This window comes from Nannospalax galili, unplaced genomic scaffold (assembly GCF_000622305.1).
Source record: "Nannospalax galili isolate Female #2095 unplaced genomic scaffold, S.galili_v1.0 scaffold146, whole genome shotgun sequence".
NCBI classification, from domain to species: Eukaryota; Metazoa; Chordata; class Mammalia; order Rodentia; family Spalacidae; genus Nannospalax; species Nannospalax galili.
Window position 1 is genome coordinate 163,749 of NW_008357929.1, and position 22,046 is coordinate 185,794.

At 44.6% G+C, this 22,046-nt stretch overlaps 1 protein-coding gene and 1 long non-coding RNA gene across 2 annotated transcripts in view; one reads left to right on the plus strand and one right to left on the minus strand.

The window, feature by feature from the left end:
* LOC108490077 lies at positions 1–7,589 on the minus strand. Its single transcript, XR_003847427.1, has 3 exons — positions 7,362–7,589; positions 2,343–2,411; positions 1–645 (listed from the first exon to the last, which is right to left on the minus strand). It is a non-coding gene; the product is annotated as an uncharacterized LOC108490077 (long non-coding RNA).
* The window catches only part of Trim16 (tripartite motif containing 16), a 22,090-nt gene continuing 6,141 nt past the window's right edge, over positions 6,098–22,046 (plus strand). Inside the window, exons 1-3 of the mRNA XM_008855681.3 lie at positions 6,098–6,670; positions 14,393–14,488; positions 19,839–20,072. Of these exons, the coding sequence (XP_008853903.1) occupies positions 6,170–6,670; positions 14,393–14,488; positions 19,839–20,072 (831 nt within the window). The 5' untranslated portion in view covers positions 6,098–6,169. The remainder of the gene's footprint in view (positions 6,671–14,392; positions 14,489–19,838; positions 20,073–22,046) is intronic.

A 22,046-nucleotide genomic window follows, 5' to 3' on the forward strand; every position in this document is an offset into this window, starting at 1 on the left:
TATATTTCAGAAGATTTATTTCATTATTGTGTATAAAATTGTTTTACTATTTTTGTCACAATTTGTAAACATAAGTAGAGTTTAATTTGGACCATTACTTTGAGATTCATTATTTCATAATTCTTAGAGCTGCTTTGGAGGCCAATATGGAGATTCAACAAAATGTGGTTCAAACATTCTATAGATGGTGTCACTCAAACTCCATGTTCTTGTGTCTGGAATGCATAAGACTAATTGGAGAGGTGTCCAAATTCTCACTCTTCAAGGGTACCACAGACTCCCCGAAGTAGGCTGCTACTAATTCTGGCCCTTCAAGACTGGTGAACAGAAGGGAAACTGAGAACAACCCAGACCTGGATCTTGTGTGGCTCAGGGAGGAAATGGCCCTGATACATTTCCTCATTGGTAGTGCTATTAGCTGACGGGATGGCTGAAGCTGAGGTCAGCCAGTGTTCTTCATCCAATAGCAGCCATCTTCCAGGCTCTGTTCTATTTACTGAGCAAGACAGGTGGGCCTTCTTCCTCCTCCTGTGCTGCTGGCAGGTGTCCTCTGCACCACACGAATGTTTTCTTGGGTTTGTGGAAGCAAAGCAGGTGCGATGTGCTGAGATGACCATTCCTTCTTGGGGGCATCATTTGCTTCCCCTAAAAGAATGTTGGGGGTTTCATTATAAGAACAATATTGAAATAACAGTGATCCCTTATGTTTTCAAAGCTCTGTTCTTTGTGCCGTTCCCTTATTTTTCTAGCAATAACAAATTACCAAAGCAAACCAAGTACCTTCTTATTATGACTAGGGACCAATTTGCTGGCAGTGGCCTCAGGCCAGGGATCCATTGTACCCACAATCTCCCTCAGGAGAGCCAGAAAATTCAAGGCTATTTTTCAGAAGAGTGATATAATTTCAAGTTCAGTAGTACAGAGATTTCGAGGGAGCTTTATTAGAAAAACTGCAAGGTAAACTTAGAGTACTGACTGAGGTGTAATTTTTACAGACAGCCTCAATCCTAGTACTATTGCCACTTGATTCCATAAAAGATAAGTTTTAATTCCAGAAAAAAGGAAAGGATGTAGGTTCAATAAAATAAAATCCTGTAAGTCAATCAAATTCAGTGCTATGATTAGTTTACTGTGTTACTTTTTTATTTTTCTCAGTCTAATGGACAAATTTTTCTTAATTTCTACATTTTGATGTGATATGTTGAACAAAGATATCCAAGGCTCAGTGTGATGTGTTACAGTCCAGGGTAGTAGAGTAGGATGGAGCTTGGACATAGCAGTGACCTCCAGAAGACTGCTTTGTGGGCTAATGGTGAAGAGGACTTAGAAATATTGGTGAATTTTTGTTTCTATGAAGCTGGAGATGGGCCTTTAAGGAGGCCACCCACTTCCATCCCATGCCTGCACCAGTCTGCCTAACTGAAGCTTTGTTCTCTTTCCTAGTCAGCTCCAGAACAATCATTCTTCAGCACAGTTCTCAAGAAGACAAATCAGAAACCTGTGTGCCAGCTTTGGTTGAGACCAGTAGGCTCATGTGATGAATGAAGAAACTGAGGGTAAGAGAGGCCATATGATTTGACAGGTGAAACAGGGACCCACATTCAGGTTTCCTCTATTCCTCACCACTGTGGAGTGTCTACTAACTCCATTGATGGACTGACAAGCATTGCCTGTGTGTTGCATTGAAATGTTGATGTCTCCCTATTGGCTAGTTACTCCAATGGGCAGGGCCTGACTCGGAGCATGGACTTCGAAGGGGCTGCTGGGAGCCATCTTGGGACAGAAGCCATGAGCTGTGGGTGGCATGCATGGTGTGGGGGACTCACAGCCAGCCGCTCAACAACTGAAGGACAGAATGGACTAACTCTCGTGGACCTGGGGCGATCGCTGTCCCCGGAGGCATGAGCGAATGCTAGCAGTGACTGTGGGAGATAAGGCAGGCTCTGAGTCAAGGCACGGGCCTAGGCCCTGGGTACTCATTCCTTTGTAAGTTAATAAACACACCTAAAATATATTATATGGTTTGTCTGATCACGCAGGAGACCCAGAGGGAATTCAGGCTACAGTTGGTCACAGAAAAGAGGCAGACATGGAAATAATTCCTTAAAGGAAGAATAAAGGATGGGAAGGAGATAGAGGATGAAGGAGAAGTGAATAAGTCACAAGGGAATGGTGACTCCATACTTCTTCATCCACCCTTGAGGCTATAGAACACCAGGCAGGCAACTACTTCCCTTCCTTCTTCGAGAAAGTTCAGAAGCTCAGTGGCTTGTGGGAAGACCAGTTCAGCTTCTGGTAAGTACCAGGTCATTCTGGAAGAAAACATTAGAAGGAAAGCAAACCTGTTGGTGAACAGTGAAGAAATGTCTGAGATGAGCTGGGCTGTTTGAGCCATCTCCTTTCTCTCCTGGCTGGAGACATAAAAATCATGCAATTAAGTGCTGGGAAGCTGCCTCTAGGGCTCTTCAGTACTAGGATGGGGAAGGACACCAAGGAACAAGGACATTCAGTGAACTTTACATCCCTAAAAATGGACTGTTTCTAGGAAACCACAATATGGGTGTTCTACAGTGACTTGAAAATAGACAGGACTGCATCTGGGATGAATTTGCAGTCTTTCATGCCCTCTGACTCTGAGTAGCCTCTGGATTTCTTGAGTTTTTTATATAGTCTGCTTAGGAGTATCCCTGGGTCTATCCAATTTGAATCCAAGGATACAGAGTCATATAGTGGATACCATATTAGAATCACCCAACCCTAAAGTCCAGGACCAGCTAGACCCAACACCTTCTTCCCCACCTGATCTATCTCCATTTCATAAGGTTTCCAAATCCGAGTTCAAACGTGGGTCTGAACAAATCCTGGAGGGAAACCTAGAACTTCTTTAGGACACGGAACTTTGGGTATAAGTGTCCTGGAATGATCTTGGGGTCCTTCGTACCCATCTGTTAAACACAGTGTGATATGGGCGTGCCAAGGAAAGTTTTTTTCCCCAAGGAACTACCTGCTTCCCATTTCATCCTCTGGCTGTGTGTCATGAGCTGAGTTATGTTCCCCTCCTAATCCTCCAAACTCATAGGCTAAGTCATGACCCCATTAACATCAGAATGTGACTGCATTTGGAGACAGGCCTTTAAACAGGTAATTAGGGTGAAATGATGATTAGGATGGTTCCCTAATCCATCCTTAGTAGTGTCTCTCTAAGAAGAAGCAATTAGGAACAGACATGTACAGAGGGAGGACGGTGTGAAGATAACCAAGGAGTGAGGCCTAAGAAGACAACTCTCATCTCCATGTGTTGATCTCACATTTGAAGAACTGTCAGGAAATTTCTGTTGTTGAATCCAACCAGTCTGTGGTTTGACTGTGCCCGAGCTAGGAACATTTTTACTAGCTGGAGGTATGGCTAGTTCAGCCACCTATCCGTCCCTGTGAATCATGGGGTGGGATGGGTGGCCTGGAAAGGCTGAGTGAGCTATCAGTGGGTAGAGACAGTGTTTACCCTAGCCCATGCACTCAGGTCCAAGTGAAGGTCCGTTTCAGCAAAATGACCTTCAAGTTTCAAATACTTGATCTAGGCAACAATTGTTTGTCATGATTCACATGCCAGAGGTGTTGTTTAGGGCAGCACTGGTGGGAGATAGGCTACTCGGCTGTGTAGCCCTTAAATTAGTGGTTTTTTAAATACTAGAACTTCAAAACTTTTTTAAATTTAGATTTTTTGAGAATTTCATACACATCATTTCTACCCCTTTCTCTCCCCTATTCATATCTCCCCTATTCAAGTCATTGTCTCCAACTCCTTCTCAATTGCTTGACCTCGTCTTAATTATTATTGTTGCACATATATAAATTTGTATATAAATAAACAACCTATAGGCCCATTTAGTGGTGCTAGTGTGTACATGTGTTTAGGCTGACCACCTGGGCTGGAAAACCTATCAGGAGCTCCTCCTTGGAGAACATTGATTCTTTCTCTCAGCAGCCATTGATTGCCTGAAGTCCTTCGTCTAGAGGTACAAGCTTATGAAATTTCCCCATCCATACTGGCTTGCCCACTGTTTTTTTTTTTTAAATCTATATTATTATTGTTATTATCATCATTATAATTATTATTATTTTTTTGAAACAAGGTCTCCCTGTAGCCCCAGCTGACCTGGAACTCACTATGTAGACTAGGCTGGTCTCAATGTCACAGAGATTCATGTTTCTGCCTTCTGAATACTGGGATTAAGGGCATGCATCACTATGTCCAGCCTGGCATATCAACTGCTAACTGTTGTTGTCATTATTATATAGGTCTGTTTAGACAGCCATATGGTTGAGATTTCATGGGTACATCTTCCCTATCATGTCTGGAAGACATTATCCAGAAGCAGGCATCCTGGTCATCTGGCTCTTACAATCTTTCCACACACACCCCTTCCACAACAATGCTCCCTGAACCTTAGAGATTACATTTTAGATATATCAATTGGAACTCTGCACCCCATGATCACTTATTCTCTGTATTTCAATCAGTTATGGCTCTCTGTAATGGCCTCCATCTGCTGTTTAAAAAAAAAAAGGTCTCTTTAATGAAGGGTGAGAGCTATATTTACCTGTGGGCATAAGGATAAGTATTTAGAATACAGTTAGAAATTGTACTGATTTAGGGAAATGGCAGTAGACGAGTCTCCTCTAGAGTTTACATCTTCTCTACCCATGGGTGTTTGGCTAGGCTTGTAGTACCAGCCATGAATTCCCTCTCATTGAACAGACCTTAAGTCAATTACACAAGCTGTGGGTTACCCTCAAGAAAAAAAAAGTGCCATTATTGCACTATTATGCATATCTTGCTGGGCTGATCATTGTTGTGATTTGTAGGTTTTACAGCTGAGTAGGACTATTGATTGCTTTTCTCTTGGCAGTTCCACAGCACCTTCAGATACTATGAGGCAGGGAGGAAGCTTCCAGGTCAGTTCTAGTTCAATTCTTCCAAGTCCTGTGATTTTTAAAGGCCACCTAAAAGTAGAGTTTGGAAGATGGCTCTGTGGGTAAAGTGCTTGCTGTGCACTTTGAGTTGGATTACCAGCATCTACACAGTGGTGCTCACCTGGAATCCCAGCACTGGGGTAGCAGAGACAGGAACATCCCTGGAGCTGGCTGGTCAGTCAGTCGAGCTGACTGAGCAAACTGCAGGTCAGTGAAAGACCTTGTCTCTAAAACTAAAGTGGTAAGGGGCTGAAGAGATGACTCAGCAGGTAAGAGCAATGGCTGGTCTTGCAGAGGACCAGGATTCAATTCCCAGCACCCACATGGCAGCTAATAACTGTCTGTAATTCCAGTTCCAGGAGATCCGACACGTTCTTCTGACCTCCATCGGCATTGCATGACATGGGTGCACTTATGTACATGCAGGGAATACATTCATACACATACAATTAAAAAATAATAAATAAAATATATTAAAAGATAAAGTGGCGAGAGATTGAGGAAGAGACCTGACTTCAACATCTGGCCTCCACACACACACTTGAACATATACAAACACATACATAAAATAAACATAAAATAAAAGTCAGCTAAATGCAAGTTTTAGGTCATTGTTTTTGTGGTGATGGGATTGAACCCAGGGCCAGCTGGTGACTCATTCAGGCTTTCCCTTAGTTTCATCAGCTGTGCCATGTACAGCGGACATGGAAAGGGATGAGTGACTCCCCTATTGTTAAAATCCTTGCTTTTGGATCCCTTTTAAAAATGTGAAGCATAATTTTGGGTTTTGAGAACACACAAAGTCATGCAGGCTTAAAACAGAGCTGAGGAATCTCGCCTCTTTTCCAGGGCAGCAGCCACAGACACACGTGGTCTCCAGCAGAGCCTGCGGAGGACAAATGATTCCCATATGAAGAGAAGTTTCTGGCTGGACAAGAAATAGGGAGGAGGCGTCTGAGGCTTCGGAACTGCAGCCCTGAGCCTGAGTAATCTAGCCGCCTTGTCACTGTGACTGGCAGGTGGCCAACCCTGAGGAGCCCAGTCCTGAGTAACTGAGCTACCTCAAGAGAGAGGAAATAGTTAACATCTTAGGGCAGATGCAGTCATCTAGGCGTGGCTTTCTGGTCTGATTTAGGCTGCACAGATTCCAGGACAAGGGGCAGAGGAAGGACGGCTTGGTCTTCAGAACCTCCAGATGGCTGAATTGGATCTAATTGCTCCAGGGTCACTGCCTGGGGTCGCTGTTCACCCCCTGGCTTCTCTCTGTTCAGACTCTGGGTCAGCCAGCCCAGTAGAAGAAGATGCAGGCTCCCTCGAAAAGTCAGGGGAGGAGACTGAGGGGCAGAACAGTGACCAGGCAGAGCTGACGGGGGCTCCTAGTGATGAGGGAGAGGAGGAGATCCTGTGTGACTTCTGTCTTGGGGCCAGTAGAGTACCAGCAGTGAAGTCTTGTCTGACCTGCATGGTAAATTACTGTGAGGAGCACCTACGGCCACACCAGGAGAACAGCAAACTGCACAGTCACCAGCTGACTGAACCCACAAAGGACCAAGATCTACGCACCTGCCCAGCCCACCACTGCCCTCTGGTCCTCTTCTGCCACTCGGATCAGCAATGCATCTGCCAGGAATGCGGCCAGGAGGAACACAGGGGCCACAGCACTGTCTCCTTGGAGGCAGCCCGAAAGAGCAAGGAGGTAAGTGTGGGGTCTGTCCGTCTGGAGAGGGCAGTGGGAGATGGCGCCCCCAGAGGGAGGCCAAGCATGCTGCTGGTCCTGGCTCTGCTGATGACACTTTGTGCTCTGAGTTCTCAGAAAAGGGCTTTAGTGTTAGTACCTGGGGTCAGCCTGGTATAACTATCTATTGTTTTGGAAACAGAAGCAGGTCACTCTGTCCCCATCTGTTTCCATGCTGCTTTGCCATCTCGACCTGTTCTCTGCTTGGGAACTTCCTCCCGTTTCACATTAGCATTTGGTAATGAGTGCTTGGGTGTGGGATGCAGAAGTTGCAGGGCTCAGAAGGGTGAAATTTCCCTCTGGCAGAGTCTGTGAGGCATGCTTACTATCAACTCGTGAAATGTAAACCTTGGCAGAAATTCATGAGAAAAGAATAAACCTTTCCCCTTATTTCGTTTTTTCTTTTTACTCCAATAGAACGCCAGTACAAAGTGCCCCACTAGAGATAACCAGTGAAATCTGAGAGCTTGAAAAATGCTAAGATAACAGAATTTGAAATGCATACCTAGGTTACTGCCAAGGATGACTTAACTTACAGAAAAGAAAAGTTCCTTAACAGACAGGGCTATCAAGTGTGACAGTAGAAATAGTTCAAAACATGAAATTTTACTTCCATCAGATAAGGAAACTATTTCTAGAATACTTAGCTTACCTTTGTCCTAAAGTCCAGAGCCCAGACAAGACCTTGGGAATTGATTTAGCAACTTCTATGTTTCTCCTACTTTGACTGTTACCGGACAATTGGCTTTGGCCTCACCAGTCTTGGTTCACATTCAAGGCCCTGCCCACGGCTGGCAGGTTCACAGTCATTTTGTGGCATATCTTCCTGGGCAGTAAATGAAAGAGATGTCTGGGCAAGGGGTTTTCCCTGACAGCACCCCTCCTCTGTGTCTGTGCTCAGAGGCAGATGCTCTTCAGTCCTGGTGGGCCTTGTTCTGTAAAGCTCTGCATTCCAGATACCAGTGACTCACCATTTCCGGCCTGGGAAACCACTTGTCAAGTGGGTATAGGGGTTTTCCTGCCAGGAAAGTACGTAAATCAATAAATAGGTCAAAGGGAAAGGCTCCACATAACAGGAAAATAGCTCTTGATGCACAGTGCTGCTTCAAAATGATTTTTGTGGATTTTTAACATCCAATATGCCAATAATTAATAGATGAGGGCTCTACTTATCCCTATCACACTTGTTCAATTTTGTACAGTTAATGAGGTCATTGGGTGAGGCACAGACGTTTCTGGAATGCTGTCTTATTGGAGAAACATTAAGAAAGACTCTCAATTCACGATTTACAAACTTTTTATGTATTTATTCATTTGGGTATGTGTTCTCATGGGTGTGTGAACGCATGAGGAGGTCACAGGTTAATCTTGGGTGTCATTCTTCAGGAGCTGTCCGCATATTTTTAACAATTCTGCATTCTTGAGCTATTTATACAGGTATATGATGAAATATGAATAGGCCTACCCTCTATTTCCCACTACCAACTTCTCCCATATCCCTCCCAACATGTCCCTCTCCTGACTTCACGTCTTTTTTATTTCTTTTGTGGATAACCACTAAATCCAGTTAGTGCCCGTATGTGCATGGGTGTGTATGGGTGTGTAGCCATCCACTGGAACACAAGAATCCTACAGTGGCCATATCCTCCAAAAGAATCAGTCTCCTTCCTCCAGCAACTATTAACTGTCAATAGCTCCTAGGTAAGGGTGGGGCCTGGAGCCAGTTTTTTTTTTTTTTTTTTTTTTTTGAGGTAGGGCCTCTAATTTAGCCTGGTGCTCACTCATTAGGCTAAGCTTGCTGGCCAGAGAGATCCAGGGATTTACCTTCTTCTCCCTTCTCTGCCTCCCCAGCATTGGTTTATAAGTGAGGGTCACCACACCCGATTTTGTGGGTGCTGGGGGTCGACTTAGGTTCTCGTGCTTTTACAGCAAGCTCTTTACTGACTGAGCTATTTAATCTTACTTTAAAAAATATTAAAACATTTTCTCATGCAAAACCTAGTATATATATATATACATATATATATATATATGAGATACTTAAGTAGAGTATATTGTTATTCTCTTTGGACATAGCATCTGAATTTAACTATTTTTAAAAAGGGACACTTCATGCATGAAGATGTTAGGAAACAATCTCTACCAAATAACGCAACAGAACTGAATAGGAAAGGAGGTCCTCCATCCATTCCAGTGCCCACATCTCCTCCTTTGGTTGGACCATCTACGTTGTTTCCTTTGAGGGGGTCTTTTTTTTGACACAGGGTATCCCTGAAACCCCAGTTGGCCTAGAATTCACTATGTAGACCAGGCTGGTCTCCATCTCACAGAGATCCATTTGTCTCTACCTCCTGAGTGGTGGGATTAAAGGTGTGCACCACCATGCCCAGCTCTACATTGTTTCCTTTAGAAATGCTATGTGTAGTCCATCACAGATACAATATAAATTTAAGTACAGACTGCCTACTATACCCCAGAGGCTTGAATCATGGTAATTTGGGCAGGAGGAGCAGTGTGGAGTGTGAGCAGAGCCCTAGATGAAGTCATTTTAGGAGGGACCTATGTGAGCCCTGCTGGGTGACAGGTATAGGTGAGTTTCTTTGCTCAAAAGCAGTCATAGCAATAGGTACAGGGTTACAGCCTGTATCATGGACCCCTCTGCTTTCTGGTCTGCTTCAAAGAGCTGCACCCTTTGTGTCCCATGTCCTTGTAGTCAGTCCAGAGCTCAAGTTTACTCTGTAGGCACAGCTACATTCTAAGTAGCTCCACCTGCTTTGACTCCTCTAAGTAGGAGTCAAAAGATTTCTTGCAAGGAGCCTAAGGGACCTGCCTAGAAGACAGCATGTTGATGAGGGAAGTGCCACCAGGATTGTTTGAAAGCGTTATAAGATGTATTTAAGGTCCCAGAAGTCCACTGTTCTTTTCAGTTAGCCCAAGCCTCCTGCATTTACTGAAGGTCACTTTGGAGCTAGTGAAACGCTAATAGCTCAGACAAGCCTGTTGTGTACAAGAAATGGTAAAGTCGAGGTCAGTTGGGAATAACAGCAGCTGAGATCCAGCTTAGGCTTGTCAGAGTGACATTTCTGTCAACCCAATGAGCCCTTTCTGAAGAGCCCATGGTTGCCACCCTTTAGCCAGGTGGGCGAAAACTGAGCTTTGAGAGCTCGGGTGTCTTTAATCCCTTGTTTCATCATGTTGAACGTTCAGAGACCAGCTTTTCCTAATAGGGACCTCAGTACTTCTCTTCACTCTAGCAGCTTCTGGAGACTTCTTTGGCCTTAAAAGTAGCTGCTCTTGTCTGCTACCTGCTAACTCTTTTTACCTCAAAATCTCAGGCCTACTTCCAAGAAAATGAACACACATTCTCTCTCTCTCTCTCTCTCTCTCTCTCTCTCTCTCTCTCTAATCTGGGCTCCTGTGACCATCTTTGCTATTTGCTGTGCTCCACAAAGTGCATGTGGTTCTTTTCTATTCTTCAGGCTTTTTACACATCCAGAGTATATCCTATAGGTTAAGAGACACACTGGGTTGCACCGTGTGCTCTCAGAGAACTTGGACTCAAGAAGGTACAGCACATACCGTGATTCCAAATGTTGCAAGTTTGAAGGAGGGAGCTGGCCTGAGAACAAAGTCAGGCCAATGCTCCTAAGGAGAGAAGGCCTGATCTAAGTCTCGTTTCAGGCCTCTGAAGACCACTAGTGCCAGACCACTGTCTTCAAGCTTAGCATTGGTTCCAGGAAGGTCAGGACTAGATTCTGATTGCATACAGTCTCCACAAAGAGAAAGAATCAAGTATCTAAGAGTTAGATGTTTTTGTGTTTATCTGGAGACCTGTTAACCAGCATCACTCAGTCTGTTTACTGGCAGCCAATAGGTAGATATGTGGCCACTCAGGATAAGAATATCTTACAAAAATTCCATGCCTTGGAGTTAGTATTATGTAACTTGTTTTCTCATATGTACTAGACTATAAGCCTTCCAAGATGCAGGAGTGTGTGGGGTGTTTGACCCTACTGGCATGCAGCAGGCTCTGACCCATTCACTCAGGAATGGAGTCAGAGTCTGGGCAAAACTCTCATGATATCAAAAGCAAAATCTACAGAGGGCTAGCTTCATATGGTACTGACATATCTAGATTTTCCTTCTTCCTCCTCCTCTCCCTCCTCCCCCTTTTTCTTCTTCCTCTTCCTCTTCTTCTGGAGACATGGTGTTACTATGCAATCCAGCTTGGCTTTTAACTCACTGTCTTCTTGCCTCAGCTTCTCAAAGTCTGGGATTATAAGTTTGTACCACCACTGCGGACTTCACACCTCTGTTCTTACTCCCTTCTGTTTCTATTTGCATCTCAAATCCATTCCCAGCCACCCACGAAACTCTGGATGCCCTCTAGAGACAAAAAGAACACTTCTGTTGACATATTCATGTGGCCTTGTAGCAGAGGAGAAATTAAATGACTTGACAAGACCCCACTGCCAGCAAGCAATAGGTCTTCAGACCCAAAACAGTATCCTTTGCACAATGGCTGCCACTGCCTTACTAAAGTGGGCAGGCCTCTATGTGGTCCTTGCTAGAAGGCTATCAGTGCTCCCAGGCCCCACTGTCCTGTTCTCAGGCAGGCATACCATGGCCTGAAATTTGTGCAGGGCTACTATCTAGGAGAACACCAACGTCAGAGTCTAAGGCAACCCATCATTTTCTAGGAACAGGAATAACTGGAGAGACAAGGCTCTAAAGCGGCCCCACCTTTTGTGGTGCTTGGGAGTGTCTTCCTTTGTGGTGACTCACTCAGAAAGGTCCCCATTTGGTGTTTAGGCATCCCTTTCTCCTTTTATGGTTGTCTGAAGACAGAGAAGAGAAGCTCCTTGCTGGGTACTCCAGGTTACCTGGGATGACTGTTTTAACACCTACTCATGGCACTGCAGTTTAGATGCTGCACTGCAAGAACCAGGTTGCTAGGGTGTGCTCTGTTGTATCTTCCAATACCTTCAAATAAGCAGTTACTGTCCCCCACAACTCCCCTCTGGAATGGGTCACTGCACAAGATTCTAAGGTATCCCCCCATAGGCCAGGCACTCCTCCCCTCCTTCTTTTCCCCATGCCCTACTCTGGGGTACGGGGTCTCAAGTATCAAGGATGAGACATTACTGGGGCTCCCGCAGCTCCACAGCAGTGACCTAGTGCCTGAGCAGAGGTTGCCTGCCTGCCCTCCACAGGATTCCAGTGTTCTGCCTGCAGCTGTTCTTCACTCTGGCAGGAGGGGTAGGGAAGGTATGGAACACCCCAAAGCTTCAAGGGAAAACAGCCAGACACTTAATTTATGACTTGAGAGGTCTATAAGGGCATAATGAATCATAGTTTTAAACATAGAAGCTATTAAAGGCAGTGAAAGCTGTTTATTTAACAGTGTTATTCTTTCTTCTATTGCTATCTCATGCCCTTCTGGAAGGAGAAAGTGGCAGTAGTGCCCTTGGAGTTTGCAAAGGCTTAGGTCCTCTATGATGACAGACTTTTGGGCAGAAGAAGGTGTTCTCTGAGTCCCACGAGACAAGAGTGAAGCTAGGGTCAAGGCAGTCAGTCTCAGGCAGGCACTTGCTTTGGCTGGGGCAGGGGTGGAGTGGAGAGGGCAGAACCTGCCTCCAGGTGCAAACATGGGGTATGAATGGAAGACAATCACAGTAGCAAGAAGGGCAGTGACTGAGATGGTAACATTAAAGATGAAATCACTGACAGTTATGTGCATTTACAGTGTTCCTAGCACTACCATGTTCTCATTAGCATACACTATCTCTTTTAATTCATTTTCTTATAACCTGAGGAAGTTGGTACTCTATCCCCATCTCCCAGGTAAAGAAATGAATGTTTATAGACATTAAGTTGTGAAGAAACAAGAAATGTGTAGGTGTCAGTTGCTTTTCTTGGTTCTGTGACCAAACAACTGACAAGAAGCGAGTTAAGAAAGGTACAGTTACAGTTCATCAAGGTGGGAAGGCATGGAGCCCGGAGCATGAGACAGCTGGTCACATTACACCTGCAGTCAGGAAGCAGTGAGCAGATAGGAAGTGGAGCTCTGTCATAAAACCTCAACATCAGTGCTTAGTAACCTAATTCTTCCATCAAGGCTCTACCTCCGAGGGTATTACAATCTTCTAAAACAGTGCTATCAGCTGGGGAGCAAGTGTTCAAACACATGAGCTTATAGGAGACATTCCAGATTTATACTACAACATTCTACCCCAGCCCCCATAGGCACGTGGCCATCTCATAATGGAAAATGCATTTGGTCCAAGTCTCCATTGTCTGTAATAGTTCCAGTACGGTTCAAATGTCCAAAGTCTCTTTTGAGACACAAGGCAATCTCTTAACCATGAGCCCCTATATTAAAAAAAAAAAAAAAAAGTTACATAATGGCAATAAACGATGGCACAGAATAAACATTCTCATTTCAAAAGGGAAGAATGGGGACATAGCAAGGAAAAATCAAACCAAAGTAAGTTCAAAACTCAGAGAGGAAAACACCAAATCCTGATGCTCCATGCTCAGGATCTAGGGTTTGTGATGGAATTGTCTGGATTCCAAAGGTACCCCTATTCCGCTGTCTGCAGCACACACGGACTTCCTCTTGGGCAGGCTCCACTCCATTCCTGCAGTTTCCTCAGCAGAGGAGGTTGCATGATTCTGGCATATCCACAATGGCAACTTGTCTTCACCTTCTCATCTTCACACAGTGGCCTCTCAGGGCCTCCTGGTAGGGAAAGTACCTTGCCACATACTGCCTGCCTCAGCAGCTTCTGGAACCTTGGTGCAAGCCTCCATGACCCCCTTACTACTCTTGCATCTTTCATGCCTGCAAAGCCAGTCCTTTGTAGGTGATACTGTCAAGCTCTACTGCTAGTTCAAAATGTAGCCTGGCCCCCTTGAATGATAGCCATATTGGCTTCTGCATGCCTTGGTTGCTGAATTTTCAAAAACACTTCTCTAGGCAATTGTTTCTGAGCAGAGAACTCTCTTATGTGACATTCTCAGTTGAGGGCCTCTCCTTTAAAATATGTTTGCATTTTTCACAAATTGGACCCTTCAGTGGGTGGTCTTACAATCAAGACACTTTTGCTATATCCCAGTGCAGAGCATGAGGTTTCTCATGGGGCCAGTCCCTTTAACAGTTACAGGTGTTTTAGAATCTACCTTGCCCGCAGCTTTAAATTACTATTTTCTTTATTACTTCCAAAGTTGCATTTTTTTTTTATATCTTCCTGCTCCATTTGTTGCTCTCTTTCACTGTAGACCCGGGTAAGAGTGGTAACCATGACACAGTCTGAGTGCTCGTGTATCTTGAGATCTCCTTTACCAAACAAATTAGTCCAATGCTTTTTACCCTGACTTAGGTCCTCAGAATGCAGGCAGAATATGGCCAGATTCTTTCCCAGAGTGTGACATAGATGACCTCTAACCCAGTATTCATGCCCTGTATACAAGCTGATTCAAGCTGCATTCAGTTCCGGGAGGATGCTGGCACCCATCTGACCCTTTGTGCCTCTAGGCCGACCTCTGAGATCAGTTTTAAAGTCATATTCTTTCCAGAGAAGCAAGGCAGGGATGTGAGGGATAAAAAGTGCCATTGCTTTTGAGGACCATCTGTATGCACTGGATTCCTCCCTCCTTAATTCTTTCCTTCCTCCTTCTTAGACTGACCTTCGGTGTATGCAGCTGGGCCTGGAGCAGAAACTCAAGTTGAATGAAAATGCCATTGTGAGGCTCCAAGCCAACCATAAGTCTGTTTTGGTAAGACTGGTCTGGGTTACCTCTCTGGCTTCAGCATACCTGGTTGCTACTGCAGGGTCAGCCAGTCCCATTTGGGACTGTGCGACATAGGTTAAAGCTTTAGCGAGGTTCTCAACAAGTGAACGTGGTAGGCGCAGAGGGCCACACTATGAGGCAACTTCATCTTGTTGTCAGGGTTCGTTATCAAATTAGCTTAAGTTTGAAAACTGGCAAGTGATTTAATTTTTAACACTATAGCTTAGAACCAAGACTGAGTTCTATATGTACTTTTCTTCCCTCCCCTCCCCTCTCCTCCCCTCCCTTCCCTCTCTTACTTCCTTCCTTTTTTTCTTGAGACAGTTTCACATTGTAGCCTAGACTGGCCTGGAACTCACTATGTAGCTCAAGGCGGCCCTGTACTCCCAGCAATCTTCCTACTTCAGCCCCCCAAGTACTGGGATTACAGGCATACATCACATCAAGCTTACAGATGCTTTCTTAGCCAGAAAAGTGCATATGTACGTGTGTGTGTGTGTGTGTGTGTGTGTGTGTGTGTGTGTGTAGGTATTCACGGCTCCAAGCACCCTTGGCTTCTTCTATCATGGAAGGGTGGTCTGTGTGTGCACTGTATCAGTCTTACATGCTGGAATCTGGAAAAAGAGTCAAGAACTGCTAGATTAGTAAATGATACGTGATAAGGCCAATGGTATGCTAGACTCCTTAGCATTAGTCTCTTCTAGTTTGTGTTTCCTTTCCAAATAGACTCTGTGTAGATCCAAGAAGTTCCATAAATACCTCTCATTGGTGACAATCCCATATCCACCACTCGGAAGAGAATGCAGGACAGCTAGCTACCTTATGACATTAAGTCAGCAGGATCATCTTGTACACTGAGAATGAATGATTCTATCCGTATCTATCTGCCCATTGTTCATCCATCTTTTATCTACCCACTCATTTATCCATTCACCTACCCATCTACTTATCCACATGTCCAGCCAGTCATCCATCCATCCATCCATTCATTCTAATCTAGTATCCAACTGAATTTCTGTCTCCTGAGTGTTCATAACTAGCTGTTGAAGGATGAAACCTTTCTTATCCACAATTGTTAGTTACAGGCCTTCTAGCTACTGTGCTTTCTGTCTCTCAGAAATCAGGACACACCCCCTATAGTCTCTCCCTCTCATACACAGAGTTGATACCTCTCCCTCTCCCTTGCAGTTTCAGGATAAGTTTATGATTCTGTCTAGCGCTTGCCTCCAGGCCTTTTGGCCATAGCTAGGTCAGGCTAGGTCAAATGGTACGGCACTTACCCCTGACCCCAATGAAAACCTATAGGGCAGAGGAGCTACCTTTGTTCTAAGGATCTGAAGGAACTGAAGTACCTAGAGGCTCCCGTATCTCCCTTCAGGACCCTCATGCCTATGGCCAAGATGCTATAGCTTCCCTGATATTCCAGGAGTTAAAGGCTCTCTCTCCTCTTAAGACCCCATCATGTTGCCTCTGGTATGATGCTTTATCTCTCTGAAAGCTCTCCCACTTTAAGGCCTGATCATGGCTGTCTGTGGTCATGAGGATCTCTCCTGATACAGTTCATCTGAAGGGTAACCTTATGTCAGCTTCTTCTCTACAGAACTCGTTTTCTTTGTTATACTAATAATACCTTACTAAAGAAACAAAGATAAGTTTCCCTTTAAAGTCTCAGACATTTGATTTGCAAGCTTTGGATGATTTAGAGAATCACACAGAACATGTTATTTTCTTCTGACTCTAATTTCAGATACTTTGACCCCTAATTAGTTCTCATAATGACATGGTGACCAGGGAGATACTTACTGCAATGACCATCATATATGAGGGATGTGGAGACACACAGAGATGTTGTCTCTACATATTGACTGGGTGGGAGAATCTGGGCTTGCTGCTCCCTTGACTAAGAATGATTCCGTATACTGTCAAGTATGTGCATCATTCTCAAAATTTTAAGCCATTAACGACTATCTCCTCTGAAATGTTCTTGGCTTCTCTCTGTACTTGGTTTACTTGTCATCATCTGGGTAGTAATTAACATCCTTCACACATTCCATTCACAAGAAAATAAGAAACATTTCTCAATTGGTAGGTTTAGAGAGGAGAGACCATAGCAGGTTTCTCATCCTTCTGTCATCTTTCCTCGGGATGGCCTCTGAGGAGGGAGGAGGGATATGACCTTGAATTTTGTCTCACATAATTGTGCTTCTATGAGGAACCTATAGATTGCAATTATGGAGGTTAAATGGATTCTGTTCCTTTCCCCTGATACACTCACATTAATCATCACATCTTTTCCTGTCCCTGCTTTTTAGGGTGCTTTTATGACTCTGTTGGGAGGTGGCCATAAGTCAGAGAAACTAAAGCTAAATAGTCTGGAACATCATTGGTCTTATCAAATACTACTTACTAATCTAGCAGTTCTTTATTCCAGCTTCCAGCACATATGGGTGGTGATGCACATGTAGACCACCCTCCTGTAGCAGAAGAAGCCAAAGGCACATGAAATTCCTGGAGCTCCGACTAAACACCTCTTTTACACATGCAACCCCAACACACACATACACACACACACATACACACACCAAAAAACAAAACAAAAACAAAACAACAAAAACTTTTCTCCTGGTTAAGAAAGTATATGAAGTCTGATGTGGTACCCCATTCCTGCAATCCCAGTACTTAGGAGGCCACGGCAGGAGGACTGTTGAGAGTTAGAAGCCAGGATGAATAGGGAATAGGTAGAGCAGGGAGTTCCCACTTGCTTCTATGACTCATGGAACTTGTATACCTATTACTTGATGAGTGGAAGTGTGAATGAGCCAGAGAGCTGGAATGATTTACTTAATGCAGAGCTTGGTTGAAACACCAACAACTCTATTATCTCCCCATCACCCTGCAAAGGTAAGAAGCAAAACTAACCTGTCTTCCAAGGTAAATACCTCCATCTTTTCTTTCATATTTATAAAATTAAAGTATGATTCAACATTTAGATTTAAATCCAGTTATGATGAATTGTCTCAGAACTCACAGCTTTTACAGTGACAGGGAGGCAACACCCGTGAGCAGCTGGTCCTGGAACTGCTTCAGAGGATCAGTATCTTTTGCTTTTGGTTACCTGCTCAGCCGCAACCTGTGCATTTAGTCCACTAGGATACAGGTGGTGCCCACAGTAACCAAAGGCCTAAGTCCTGTCCCTTCTCTGGTCCTGGGGCAGTTGTCAGTTTAATGGTCTGAGCTCTAAAGTCATTTCTGTAACTCCCACAGGCCTACAGCCCGTGGGCTTAAAGTTTTCCTCCCTGATTGTCATGCTGAGTGTGCCAATGTCCCCAGGGAGAGGGCCAGGCTGTGCCTGCTAAGTGGCTGTAAGGCAGCTGTGTTTTCCATTTCAGGCCCTATTTTGAGGCAGTATAGAATGATTGGTCCATGTTCTGTTGCTATAACAAAATGCCCAAGCTGAGTACTTCATATTTTGAGGCAGTATAGAATGATTGGTCCATGTTCTGTTGCTATAACAAAATGCCCAAGCTGAGTACTTCATAAAGGAAAATGAGTTTGTTTAGGTTCAAGAGCATGATGTGAGTTCTGATGAGGACCTCATAGTGGATAACATCATTGTGGTAGGATCCTGTGTGGCAGGGGGTAGATCACATGGCAAGGCAGGAGGTCAGAGTGAGGCCAGGAGAAGCCAGCCTCACTCTTTGTAACAGCTCTCTCCTGAGAACTAACCAGGGTTGGGTCTCAGGGAAACTTCTCAGTTCCTTCTGAGAATGTGGGCAGAGCCCTCCAGGACTCTTGCATTTTCTTCTACCTCAGAGCCTGAAACAGTGGGAGCTAAGCTTCCAGCACAAGGAAGCTTGTTGTGAACCCTGGCAGGGATTGAACACATGGGCCCTGATTTTAGCTGTGTGATTTCGGGAAAAATCACTGAGTTTATTGGTGCCTCTATTTCCTTATCTAAGAGACAGGGAGAACAATAGTAGCTTCCTGTAAGGATTCTTGCTATGAGATAAGATATTTATCACTGTGCTGGGAACACAGTAACATCTACATACCTTGGTTGTTGTGCCACTACAATTTTACATCATCACACAAGTAACCAGATAGGCAGCAGAGGGTCCCAGACTGCCCCTCACACTGCCTGGCTCCTCAAAACTGCCACTCATCCAGAGGCTTTTCTTGGTCTGGGCTGGAAGGGTTTGGAGAAAATCTGCCCTCTGATCTTTCTTAATCCTGTTCCCACAATGTATTTGCTTCTAGCTCTGTCCAGCTGCCCCAGCCTAAGGACACCAACAGTCATGGAAAAACTGACATGCCATGACAGTGTGGGGAAGCTATACACCCTCCCAGAAAGTTCCAGAAGGATGCCACTTGTCTTTTCCCTCCTTCTGCTGTCAGCCACCAGATCAAAGGCTGATGAGACTGGGCTTCTCCCAGGGCTGCATTCCAAGGCCAGGGCTGAACTGGGCAGAGGTCCTTCTGTCATTCCCTCTCATTATCTTTCTTTAAACCTGTAGGCTCCCACAGGCCCATCCTTTCCACCAGGTTCCCTCTTTGGGAGTTGATGCCTCCCAAGCAAGAGAGATGTTCCTGTGCCTTGCCCTGAGATTAGCTGCTTTTACTTCCCTGGGAGGCCTGCCGCCTAGCCCTGGCCCTCCCTTAGGAGGAAAAACAGAAAACAGCAACTGGAGGGTGATTTCAGATGTATGGGGAGTTGGGGGTAAGATGAGTAAGACTGAGGCAGGCCAAGAAAGGACCTTGGGCTATGGGGTAAGGTGTACAGGGAATTAGAGCAAAGGAAATTGTATTCAAGACTTTCTCAGGAATTGCATGCAGTGATATACAAGTACTGGGTACCACTGTTATTGCACTCCCCAGACCTTCTGGGGAACAGTTTGGTAGAGACGTGCTTTTGCCTCAGTCAGTGGTCATGTAAACAAGGCATAATGAAATGCCAAGAAAGTTTGTACAAAAAACCCCAATTGTTTCTTTGCTTCTTGAAATATAATTATGAAGCTTACTGAATGCAGGCACTCCCCTGGTAGAAGTCTGGAAATTTCATTAACAGCCTCAGACTGAGTTGGAAGGAGTCTCAGAGGTTATATAATAATTCTCATAAGACAGATAGGGAGGTCAAGTAAACAATTAGTGTACACCTAGGAAAGTAAATCTGCCTTCTGGGAACCCAGAATCCCCACGGAGCAAAACTGCCTTTTACAGTTGAGCGTTGCTCCCTAATCTATGGGTTTCTTGGGTTCCTGTTTAGGAATGTTGAACCTTAACCAAGTTGGATGCCTCTATATCACAGTCCTGCTTCCTCCCACTCCATCTGCACCAGGTATCCGTGTCAGAGGTGAAGGTGGTGGCTGAAGAGCAGTTTGGGGAGCTCCTCGCAGCAGTGAGGAAGGCCCAGGCCGATGTGATGCTCTTCTTAGAAGAGAAAGAACAGGCTGCTGTGAACCAGGTCAACGGCATCAAGACCCACCTGGAGTACAGGAGTGCAGAGATGGAGAAGAGCAAGCAGGAGCTGGAGAAGTTGGCGGCCATCAGCAACACTGTGCTATTCTTGGAGGTACTGAATCTGGGAGAGGTACCCTGGCTAGTGGAGGAGGGACATCTATGGAGCATCTTCCCTCACTCCACCTAACCTGAGATACACTTATGAATAGGATTGCTCTTTCATAAATGGGGTGCAGAGGGAACTGCAGGAACAGAGAATCAGGTGTTGATTCAGCAGAGTGCAATAGCATAGGAACACTAGAAAAGACGGCTCAGAGTTGGGGAGATCATGGGAGGTGGGTCAAATTCAAGGTGCAGAGGGGACACCATGTGCAAAGACAGAAGTATGAGAAAGCACAGCAGGCTCAAAGAACCAAGGCACTTTGACAGGGATGGGTCATGGGGTGCTGGGTCCACAGTGATGTGAGATGAGGTTGCAGAGCCAGCCAGGCATCCAATTGTAAAGGACATTACGTAGGGAAGCCATGAGAGCAGATAAGTTTGCTTCATGAAACACTGGCAGGTGTGTGTCTTGCATGGGAGGTGAGACTGGAGAGACATGCTGTTTCTCAGTCAGGAATGTGACCACTGGGGTGATTGAGGAAGGCTTAGTAAAGGGAATGGGGCTTTCCCTCTTATAATGTATCATGTACATAGGAGGGATGTGCAGGTAGAGCCAGGTCTAACAACAATGTCATGTTGCAGGTAGGAACACTACCTAGTTCTAGATCTGTCATTAGATACCACTCTGTAGCTTTTAATCAAGTCACAGAACATCTCTGGGCATCAAATTCCTCACTTCCCAAACCAACAGACTGGTGTAATAATTTGCAAGGGTTCTTTCAGCTCAAATATTTCAAAATATAAAATAATTTCTTGCTTCCATTTCTTTGAAAGTTACTTCTAGCCACAGAAAACTAAATAGTTATTGTGAAAAAGCAGAAATACATGAAATTAACAAAAAACAAATCACCTGCAGCCCTAGTATCCACAGACAACCAGAGGCCCTTCCTTCCTTTCTGTAGGTCTGCCTCTGAATGACAGTTCAGCCCTGCTCCAGTCAGTCTGTTCTTTGATGCTTCACTTGCATCTGGGTCTTGATCATGTGTTACATGTTCATAATTCTATAATAGTTTCAGAACTTCAGTGACCTAATGTGATTTATCTATGTGAAAATAACTTTCAAATTCTAAAGCAAAATGCAAAAATAGCAAGTTTATGCATTGGGTTGAATTGACAAGTGTGAGAAACAAAGATCTTCACTTTATAATAAGCACTGGAGATACAGTAGCGAAAGCCAGACAACTTATGACTTTGCAAGGCTGGGTGTCGGCCTAGAATAGTAGGCTTGCTGATTCAGTGCAAAGAATAGGTTTTAAACACTAATGAAAACAAATTCCGGGCTAGAGAGATGGCTTGGCAGTTAAGAACGCTGACTGTTTTTGCAGAAGACTGGGGTTCGAATCCCAGCACCCACATGGCAGCTAACAACTGTCCATAACTCCAGTCCCAGGGGATCCGCCAGCCTCTTCTGCCTTCCTTGGGCATTCATTGCACAACACGGGTGCACTTACCTACATGCAGGCAATACATGCGTACACTTAAAAATAACAAATAAAATATTAAAAGAAAACAAGTCCCTTCCTCCCTTTTCTCTTTGCTGAGTAATCAGGAAGTGCAATCTCCCATGTCATCTGGGTCTTATCTTTCCCTCAGTGGCTTATGCATGCCTTTTTTTTCAATAAAAACCTGTGCATGTTCATATCTTCATTTTACATCCCGTTTCTATTAAAGCTTACCAGATGTATGCTCTTGTAGGCAAACCTGACTATTAGTAATTTTCTACTCTAAACTTCTAGTTTTGGGGGGGGTAGCTTAGTAGAGTATGGGGGTGAATAGCTAGACTAGCAGGCTTAGCAGGGGTCTAGTGTTTTCTGTTCTTTTGTAGCTGGACCTAAGCTGGCTTGAGGCACCTTTCTGAAAATTAACCATCTGAATTTATTTTTTTAAATATTTTATTTATGATTTTTACTTTATGTGTATGAGT